General features: G+C 31.0%; 1 protein-coding gene across 1 annotated transcript; it reads right to left on the minus strand.

Moving 5' to 3' along the window:
- Positions 1 to 1,239: 1,239 nt before the first annotated feature.
- Positions 1,240 to 4,063, minus strand: LOC107920808 (transcription factor bHLH30). The gene is made up of 2 exons (XM_016850664.2): positions 3,012 to 4,063; positions 1,240 to 2,051 (listed from the first exon to the last, which is right to left on the minus strand). The coding sequence occupies exons 1-2, from the start codon at positions 3,546 to 3,548 to the stop codon at positions 1,587 to 1,589; spliced, it is 1,002 nt and encodes a 333-aa protein (XP_016706153.1). The 5' UTR covers positions 3,549 to 4,063; the 3' UTR covers positions 1,240 to 1,586.
- Positions 4,064 to 10,551: the final 6,488 nt, after the last annotated feature.

Below are 10,551 nucleotides of genomic sequence, written 5' to 3' on the forward strand. Positions count from 1 at the left end.
ATATTTATTATTAAAATATTAATATTGAACATTTTCAATAATATGTGAAGAATATTATTTAAAATTATTATTTTAAAATTTATTCTTAAAATAAAATTGAAATATTAAATAGTTTATTTTATTATATTAATTATATTAATAATTTATTATATGATTAAATATAAATAATTAAATATGTATGTTTAATAATATTTATAATTATAATATTTTATATTAATATATTAATAATTTTAAATATTTAAAAAATAAAAATAAAAATTATTATTAATATAATAATATTAAGTATTATTTAAGTTAATTTTTATATAAAAATAAAATTACCATAGAAGAGCTCTTTTCCGGAAAATGACTTACTCTTTTCAAAATGGTAAGTCATTTTACAGGAAAAATGGCTTATTTTCCGTTGATCTGTAACTAATTTTCTGTTCACCAGGCTATTTTTTGTGAAATAAACATAGGAAAATGTAGAAAACATTTTCTATAAATTATTTTACGGTGAAACAAACAGAGCCTAATGTTGAAAAACGAATGATACAAGAGGAGTTTCGACTACATCTATTTAAGAGTTGAAAAATCATATTCTAATCAAAATCATATAATAAAAGTATAGTTTTATACAGACTCAACTTATGCGGTATGGTCCGCTAACCCCACAGATCCCTTATTTTGTCACTGTATTTATTTCTTCAATAAGTAACGGAATTCAGGTCATATAATCTCTAACACTTATTAAACTCTTTGTTTATTTGTAAAAAAAAAATTGTTTAATACTATGGTCAAATTGTAGTTTTAGTTCTACTATTATATTTAAAATTTAATTTTAATTTCTATAGTTTAATTTGGCATAATTTTATTCTCCACTTTTATCATATTATTGGTTAATCTAAAAAGTTATAGGTAAAATATTAGTATAAATTGCCAACAACTTTTTAGTTTAGTGACAAGAATTATATATCGTGTACATAAGAATCTAGATTCAGTTTCAAGTAATCATATTTTTCATCCCCAATTAACAACAAAAAAATGTTAATATATATTTCTTATCCTTAAAACCAACAATTCCAACTCATTATACTAACATTTCGATAATAATAATAATAATAATAATAATAATAATAAAACCTTTATTATGCTAAACTTTTTCTTTTGTTGGAAAAATTATTTTATTTTGAAAAATAGGTAAATATTAGATTAACTGATCATAAAGTTGTAAAATTGGAGGGAGTAAATTATGCTAAATTTAAAGAGCAAGAACTAAATTCCGAATTTCAACATAGCAGAAGGACAAAACCCAGAATTTGACCTTATACTATCTATTGTTAAAAGTCACATTAGGGTTTATTTCAAACGTCAGCTCTCTCTCTCCTTCTCTTTCCCATCACTTAGCATCACCACACCAAACCTAGAACCAACCAGTTTCTGGATTTATTTCTTCTTTAATTGAACCCATTCTTTTAAGCACACAAACGACAGACCTTGGATTATCATGTTCATCATCATCTATTTTGTTCTACTTGTAGAAACACATAAACTAAAACACACACACACAAAAATGAAGTTGTCGATCAAGGCCCTTTTGTAATAAGTTAAAGAGACCTGCGTTGAAGAACAGTACTGATGTTGGTTCGTTGTCTCTTAACATTCCCTGAAGAATTAGATTCATCCCCACAAGTACTCTTCTCCATCACCGCTTTCAATGCTTCTTGTATTGAACCAATAACGTCACCACCATCACTGCTACAGCTCGATTCTTGTTCCTCTCCGGTAATGAAGAGTACATTCTTGACACGCCCGCCCAGCGTCGTGATCTCAGCTTTCAGTGTTTTGAGACGTAAATTTTTCAATGCTTTGATTAGGTCAGGCAAAAGATCGGACCTATCTTCACAGCAAAGCGAAGCTTTTATCACGAACTTACCATCTTGGTCCGATGTATCCACCGTTAGTTCATCGGTTTCGGTCGGTACCGGACTTGTTTCTGCTATCAAACACGTTTGCCGTTTAAGCTCTTTCACGTGTTGGATCACTTCCGCAAGCAGTGAAGCCTTGTCCGTCTATGTTACATGGTGGCCGTAACCAAAACAACAACACCATTAATTAACACGCATGCTAGGGTACCTCTGCCAGCAATGAAGCTAGCTTTTGTCCCATATTCCCATATCACAAGAAATAACCAAAAGAAAGAAAAATAGAAGACAACATATGAAATCAATTAAGCAAGAAATGCCATTAATAGCATATTAAATAGATCTTGTTTGTGTAAAGAATAGATGGATTTTTGCTAATTTTCCCACATCCAATACTTCATTGTTAATGATGGGGTATATTATTGTTTCAAGGTGTAACTAACAAAGGATAATAGTTTATCAAGGCATGCGGAAGATAATAGTGTTGAGAGAGTTTTGATTTCTGTTTAGGGATTTCATCCGACTCAATGTAACCATGGGAGACTAATACCGGAAGGTCTCGTAAAAAAATGGTTTGTGTAGCTTTATTACCTTTGGCTTCCTAGTTAATTTGGTTGATGATCCGGCAAGAAATTTCCAAGGGACTGCTCCTTGGTTTCTCTTTATCATATCAATGCTCAATCCCTTTCGTTGTTTACTTTCCCTTCTTCTTGGAACCACCGCAAGGCTTAAAGAATAAACCAAAAGACAAGCATTTGTTCTTTTTAATGAAAAGATCAAAACTGAAGGGAAAAAAAGATGGGCCAAAAAGAAATTTGACAACCTTTCACGTCTAAATGAGTAGGTTTTGATAGCTTATTATCAGACCATGTGACCAACCATCTAAGTAGAATCTTAGGAAGACCTAAAGGTATCTTTGAATGGGGGGAAAAGCTCGTTATAAAACAAAACAAAAAGGGGTGCACCAAAAGGTGTATGTATGACACTTCCAAATAATATACTAGGACATGTTGTAGCCGTGATGGTTTATAATGTTTTTCTTTTTGACAATTTTATAAGCTTTTTTGTTTCATTTTAATGAACTATACAATGACTACTACACCTTACTTTGGAGGTGCTTGGGAGTAAGCTGCGTAGCTTTGCGAGATGGTTGTTGATTCGTTCTCTTCTTCTCCTTTCAGCTTCACTGTGACTCTTAGAAGCAGCCATAGCCTTAGCGTCCATGATTTCTTGAGCGGTCATCTTACCTAACTCAGCTTGTAGCCCCAAAGGAGCTGAGCCAACAGCTCCAAAACTGTCGGATAAGATCCTCAGGCGATTAACTGATGGGGCACCATCGTATGCAAACTGTAGGGCAGCGGCAGGAGGAGCTGTTGGGGTAAATAACCCCCCGTATGATGATGATGGAGGGGGGACTAGAAAAGAGTCGTGGACATGGTCCTGAACCGGGTTTCCGGTGAAGTACTGGATTGGACTGGGAGCGTGAACCGGTGGGAAAGACCAAGGTAGTTGAGGGAATACCAACCCTCCCGTAGTTGCTCCAAATAACTCATCGTTGTGTAGTTGGTGGTGTTGTTGGGAAGCTTGTAGGTTATGGATAGGTCGAGGATAGTCTCCTTGATATTCTTCTTTCTTTGCACACATAATAATTATATCCGTACTCTCCCCTCGGCCTGCCCTTAACTCTATTGATCACTTGCTATTCTCTGATATGAATTATGAAAAAGTATATATGAAATTGGAACAAAAAAATGGTTATGAATGAAGAAGAAGAAGAAGACTAAAGAGAGAAAGAACTTCCCTTGATGGATATGTTATATATATAGATGGAATTTTCAAAGCAAGCTAACTAGCTATCTCTCTAAATTCCTGTTGTACATGATTTCTTTGTGGTGGTGATAAATCGATAAAAGAGAGAGAGAACAAAGAAAAAAAAATGGAACAAGGCAAGGAAAAGGGGAAAAGGATAGGACTTAGTGTAGAATGAATGATGATGAGTCAATATCTTTCACTGGTTTGTGGGTAATCTGATCTGATGACCCTTTTGATTACCCTTAGCAAAATCAAAACAAGCTTTCGTTTTCATATACGTGCCTTGTTGGACTTGGAAGAAATGGTGTGTCTTTTTGGTTCCTTCGATTTATTTTTTATATATGTATATTGTGTTTTGGTCTCTCCACTACACTAATTTATAGAGTGTATTTTGCAAGTAGTGTTAGTGCTAGTCTCCTTTCCTTTCCTTTCCTTTCCTTTCTTCTTACGGCAATCCCCCCTTCATGTAGCTATCAGCTTGGCTTGGGGAGAGAGGCTCCTCTTCTTTTCTTTATTAATTTTTTAGTCTATCTCACCTTTTTCGAATAATAAAATGGTCTAACTTTGTTCTCACCCTTCTTACACTTTTAATTTCAAATTTTTAATTCAATTTTATACTTGAACTCTATCAAAAGATTTCATTTATATTAAACCATGTGGCACTTTATAAATAAAAACGAATTGTTGATGTGTCCAATATCACGCATATGGAGGATTTATTAGGCAAATAAAAATATTAAATTTAGGGTTGTAAGGTGTAACGAAGCAGGGGACTGGAGATAGGGGCCTTGGTCCACCTTGCTTAAATGAAATAATTTTAATTTTAGCCCCTTTTGAGGGACAGTTTTCTTTTTTTTTTCAAAATGACATATAATCCAATTTAACAAAATTCCTTTGGATTCTATTATTATTATTATAAATGAATTTTAACATTAAATCAAAGGAGTAGGAGAAGTAAATTCATGAAATTAAAAGTAGCCGGATTAAAGTTTAAAAATGTAAAGAAAACAGGGATTGGAGCATAATAAAACCTAATAAAATAACAACAGTGTGAAGAGAGAGATGGGGAACACAACGCAACACACACAGAGATTGTCGACCGACCAAAATCCAAAAAGGCTGATAAAAGGGTTAGCTTAGGTAAACCCTTTTCATATGGTTTTAATTTTAATATGGTGGGTTAAGCTCCCACGTTGTTCCACACTCTTGGCTATTTTCCACGCCCATCCTTTCTGCTTTCCCAACATCATGCAATCATTGTGTCTTGGAAACCCCCCCCCCCGGGCCTTCTGAGCGACCTATCTTCAACATCAAACACATTCCTGCCCTTTATTCAATTGGCCTTTCAAGTTGATGTTAATTAATATATGCTCCTTTTTTATCATATAATTAATTCAGATGCATATGTGGTTTGTTTTTTTTCTTAAAATCCTTTTAATTGATGTTTTCTATATATATATATCGGTTAAAATACTATTTTTTAATGATTTAAATTTCATCACAGTTATTTATATTATATTTTGGAAATAACTTGTATAAGAATAATACTAAAAATTATAGTTTTTAGGTATTAGTAAAATTTTATCATATTATCATATTTTAAAGATATGAAATTATTATTATACACTTATCCTTAGAGAAATTATTTTATAGACCCTTTCAACATATTACTCATGGTCCATTTCCAAATATTTAATAACATTTCAGCAATTTTTTTATGTTATTGACACATAATTTTGGTGATTTTTTTTATTCTGAATCTAGAATCCTGAACCCTAAACCCAAAACTTAGAACTCTATATCCTAAATCCAAACACCAAACCCTTGAATCTTAAATCTTGAACCTCGAAATCGTAACCCGTAATCTCGAACCCTTGAACCTTAAACTCAAACCCGTAACCTCGAACCCTTGAACCCTAAACCTAAACCTTGAACCACCAACCCGAACTCTAAACCTTAAATCCTAAACCAAAACCTTCAACCTCGAGATTCAGGGTTCGAGTTTAAGGTTTGGGGTTCTGAGTAAAATAATTACTAAAATTGTGTCAACGACATGGAATAAATTGCATAAAAGTTACTATTTTTTTAAAAAAAATTGGTTGCACAAAAATAAAAATAAAAACATTAACTTATGGGAAAAAAAACAAAATGATTAAAATTTGTAAAAGAAAAAAAATATTTTTGTTTATAATTTTAAAAAATAACTATTTTAATTAATTTAATTAAAGTTAAATTAAGTTTGAGAATATATTAAATATAGATGAGTATATAATAACACTTTGTTATCTTTAAAATTTAATGATGTGACATTATTTTATTGGTGCTTAAAAACTATACTTTTTTGGATAATCTTAATATAATTTATTCTCGTATAATAATATTTTTTATTTTTAAAATTTAATGACGTGGCACTATTTTATTAATATCTAAAATTTATATTTTTTTAAAATGATTATAATATAATTTATTCTAAATTAATTTTAGGACTATTTTGAGCTAGTTTTTTTGTCATAAAAATAAAGAGATTAGTACTTATTTCATATATCTTGAATTTTTTTTATGAAGGATAAGACGTAAGGATTATTTAAAAATTGAATCTAAAATTAATATTAATTGAAGATTTAAATATTTTTTGGAATAATATTTTATGCATCTCTATTACATAAGTCTTATATATTATTAGTGAATAATAACATGACACATGATTATTAAATTAAACAAAAAAATATGTAACACTTGTAAGTAAATACTAATAATCTTTTTTGAACATAATTAAACATTAATTGTAATTATTATAAATAAGTATTAATAACTCTAGAATTTAGGATTTTAGATTTAAGTTTTAGGGTCATAGTATTTAATTATAATTAATTATTATTTAATTATATTAATTTGAAAGCTTAAGTTTGAAAACTTAATTTGAAAATTTGGAAATTTAAAAACTAAATTTTTGAAAACTTAAATGTCTTGAGAAACTTTGAGAAACTTTTTGGAGAAACAACTCAAATGGGTAAAAACAAGTTCTGCCTTCCATTCACAAACTGATAGCCTTTTATAGAGGGCTCTGATACCAGGAAGCCCCGAGGATCTGAGGACCGGATTGGTAATAATATATTTGTAATTTGAAAGCTTAAGTTTGAAAACTTAATTTAAAAATTTGGAAATTTAAAAACTAAATTTTTGAAAACTTAAATGTCTTGAGAAACTTTGAGAAACTTTTTGGAGAAACAACTCAAATGGGTAAAAACGAATTCTGCCTTCCATTCACAAACTGATAGCCTTTTATAGAGGGCTATTCTCTCCTTACATCATCTAAATCGGGGAATCATTACATTTGAAACTTTTGAAAATAAATTTTCAGAGAATATATTCTCTGGTTACAAAATACAAATTACATAACTATTCACTTGTCTTTTCTTGCAGGGAATATTTCCTGTTCACGCATTATTCTGTTGCAGGAAATCTTTCCTGTTCACATCATTTCTTGCAGGGAACCTCTCCTGTTCACGCATTATTTTGTTGCAGGGAATCTCTCCTGTTCACACATTATTTTGTTGCAGGGAATCTTTCTTGTTCACATCATTTCTTGCAGGGAATCTCTCATGTTCATGTATTATTTCTTTTTGGACCTGGTGATGGTTACCGAAGTGGTATCATCTACAAGATCCACCGTTTTGATTGAGGATGCCGGAGATTCATCTTCAGAGTCAGAGTCCAATAAGCTGAGCATTTCAGCCATGAGTTTTTTGTATTCTTTTTTGGTCTTGGCTTGAGCTAACATTGCACTGGCTGTTGACTTTGCTTGAAGAAATTTTGCTGTGGTTTGATCTGGGGCTGCAGACTTACATAATCTTGGATTCTTGTTGAAAAAATTATCCAAATATTTTGAATCATATTTCTCATCATTAAATTTGTCCCACCATTTAGTCCTGTAATTGCGAACTAATAATGGAATTCCAGTGTGTTGGTCTTGCTCATAAGAATAATTCCATGAGACAATCCAGGAAATGCATAGTTTTGAGAAAAAATGGATTGTCATGTAAATGTGTTTTTGATCTGGTTCAGGATGAAATTTGTCAAAGAATTTGGGCCATAAGTTTTGAATTTTTTCTGGTAGTATCTCAAAGGATGATGGTCCATACCAATTCCACCACTCTTGGAACCAGTTTGGGAATTTGAATTGGGTGCCATATTTGAAATATATGAGCCACGAATGTCTCATGTGTTGGTTGTTCATTAAAAAGGCATTGTACCATGCCATTTGGTAATCCCAATATGTAAAATATGGGTAATGGTCTATTTTGGTGGTAAATTTGGCTGGGAATTTCTTTGGAGCATTTGGGTTTTCACTCCAATCTCTTGGTCGAAGAATTTTTAATATTTGGGCTGTTGAATGGGTAATAAAATTTGGATCTTTTGGATCTGTGTAATGTTTGAACAAAACAGATCCAGTTTGGACCAGTATATTTTCTTAATACTGTTGGGGTTTTTGATAATCCAATGGTTTGAAATGCCATCCATTGAAAAGTTCTTTTGCCAGTATATGTGGAGGTTTTTTCTGAAAATTCTTCCTCCATAACAAGAATTTTTTCAAAATATTTGTTTGGAAAATATTGTGAAGATTTTTGTGTAGCAGTTTGTGAAGATACCGCTATCTCTTTTGGAAAAACATCTTGGAGAGAAGTCTCTTTTAAAACATTTTTAAGAGATTTTGGTTTGTGTAAAACAATCTCTTTATTTTTTGAAACCTTTGCTGCTTCAGCAACAGTAGCAATTTGTTTGAGAGGAGTTTCCTCTTTCATTTGCGAAAAGGCCAATGCTACTTCTGGAGATTGAGATAGGGACTCAATTCATTTTTTGATTTGAGAACCAATCTCATTTGGATCTTGTGCATCTTGAATTATTGTATTTTTGGAGGATTTTGACGATGATGATGATTTCTCATCTTCTTCATGGCAAATTTCATACCATGTTTTAATTGGTTTTGATGTGATTTGGGTTTTGGATGATTCTTCTATTTTCCCTTTTCCTTTGTCTCGGAGTTTGGGGGGCATTTTTGAAGAAACTCTCTAGTGAGAAAATCAGGCAAAGAATTAGTTTCTCCTTTGATGTATTCAATATCAAAATCAAATATGCTCAAAATTGCAAAAATCTGTTTTGAGGCAATGTTTTGAACATCTTTTTGTAAAACTTCTTTTGCTGATTTGCAATCGATTCGCAAAAGGAATTTTTGATTTAATAAACCACTTTGGAATTTTGTAATGCATAAAACAATTGATAAAATTTCTTTTTTAATTGTACTATAATTTTGCTGAGTAGGATTCCAGTGTCTGGAAGTAAACTGGACTACTTGCTCTTTTCATCCTTTAACTTGTTTTAGGATCCCACCATACCCTATTTCAGAAGCATCTGTTTCAACTATCTTGGGGGCATTTGGATCAGCTAAATATAAACAAGGAAGCTTAGTGATTTGTTTTTTTATTTGGGTGATAATATTGGTATGGTTTTTTGTCCAAGGTTGTGGATTCTTTTTGAGTCTATCATATAATGGTTTACATAATTTGCTAAGACCTAGATAAAAGTCTATAACATAATTGAGGCTTCCTAAGAACCTTTGTAATTGGACTTTATCAATAATTTGGTCTGGGAATTTGCTAGCAAATTCTATAGATCGTTCTATTGGGGTAATGGTTCCTTGGGTAATGTAATGACCTAAAAACCTTACTTTGGTTTGGAATAAACTTATTTTGGATTTAGAAACTACTAAACCATTATTTCTTATGACTTTTATAAAGATTGATATATGTTTAAAGTATTTTTCTAAATTTTCTGAAAATACTAATACATCATCGATGTATACTATTGTGAATTGAGAATATTGGTAAAAAATATCATTCATTATTCTTTGGAACTCAGATGGAGCATTTTTTAACCCAAAAGGCATTACATTCCATTCGTATTGCCCAAATGGTACAGTAAATGCTGTTTTATATCTTTCTTCTTCTTTTATTTGGATTTGCCAAAATCCGGATTTCATATCAAATTTTGAGAAAATATTTGCATTACAAAGTTTTTGTAGCAAATCTTTCTTATTTGGTATTGGGTATCTAATCCATTTTAAGGCTTGATTGAGAGGTTTATAATTAATTACTAATCTTGGCGTTCCTCTTTCAAGTTCTGCATTTTTTATTACATAAAATGCTGAACAACTCCAAGGGGAACTGCTCTTTCTAATTAATTTTTTATTAAGGTCTTGTATTTCTTTTCTACAAAATTCTTCCATTTCTTTGTTCATTTGTATTGGCCTTGCTTTTGTGGGTATTTGTCTTTCATCAAAATCGTTTTCGTATGGTAATGTTACTTCATGTTTCTTTCTATTCCAAAAGGCATTAGGAATGTCAGAGCAAATTGTTGATTCTATTTCTTTTTTGATTTGATCTATTCTTTTTTGTATTTCTCTTTTTCTTAATTGTTCATTTAATTTTTTAAAACATATTTCTTCTTTTAGGAAAGAGATTTGCTTCTGTTTGTAATTAATTAAATTATTAATTTGTCCATTATGAATGGATAAAGATTTTAATAGGTTGAGGTTTCTTATTTTCGGTTTTTCTACAAAAGGAAATTCTACCTTAGTGTTTAAAACTTTAGTGGAGATAAAATTATTTGTTACTTTATAAGGTTTGAGTAAGGATATGAATGGGGTTCCTAATATGACATCTTGGGTAATATCTTTTACCATTAAAAAACATGTTTGATATTTTATACCTTTGTTGGATATTTCTGCATTGGGAATTTTGTAAGTAATTTTTTATTTTTTACCATTTGCAGCCTTAAG

Source organism: Gossypium hirsutum, chromosome D13, assembly GCF_007990345.1.
Source record: "Gossypium hirsutum isolate 1008001.06 chromosome D13, Gossypium_hirsutum_v2.1, whole genome shotgun sequence".
NCBI lineage: Eukaryota > Viridiplantae > Streptophyta > Magnoliopsida > Malvales > Malvaceae > Gossypium > Gossypium hirsutum.

Coding starts and splice junctions, on each gene's coding strand:
- LOC107920808 (XM_016850664.2), bottom strand. CDS start 3,548: ATGTGTGCAAAGAAAGAAGAATATCAAGGAGACTATCCTCGACCTATC. Junction 2,052..3,011: donor TACTCCCAAGCACCTCCAAA/GTAAGGTGTAGT, acceptor CATGTAACATAG/ACGGACAAGGCTTCACTGCT.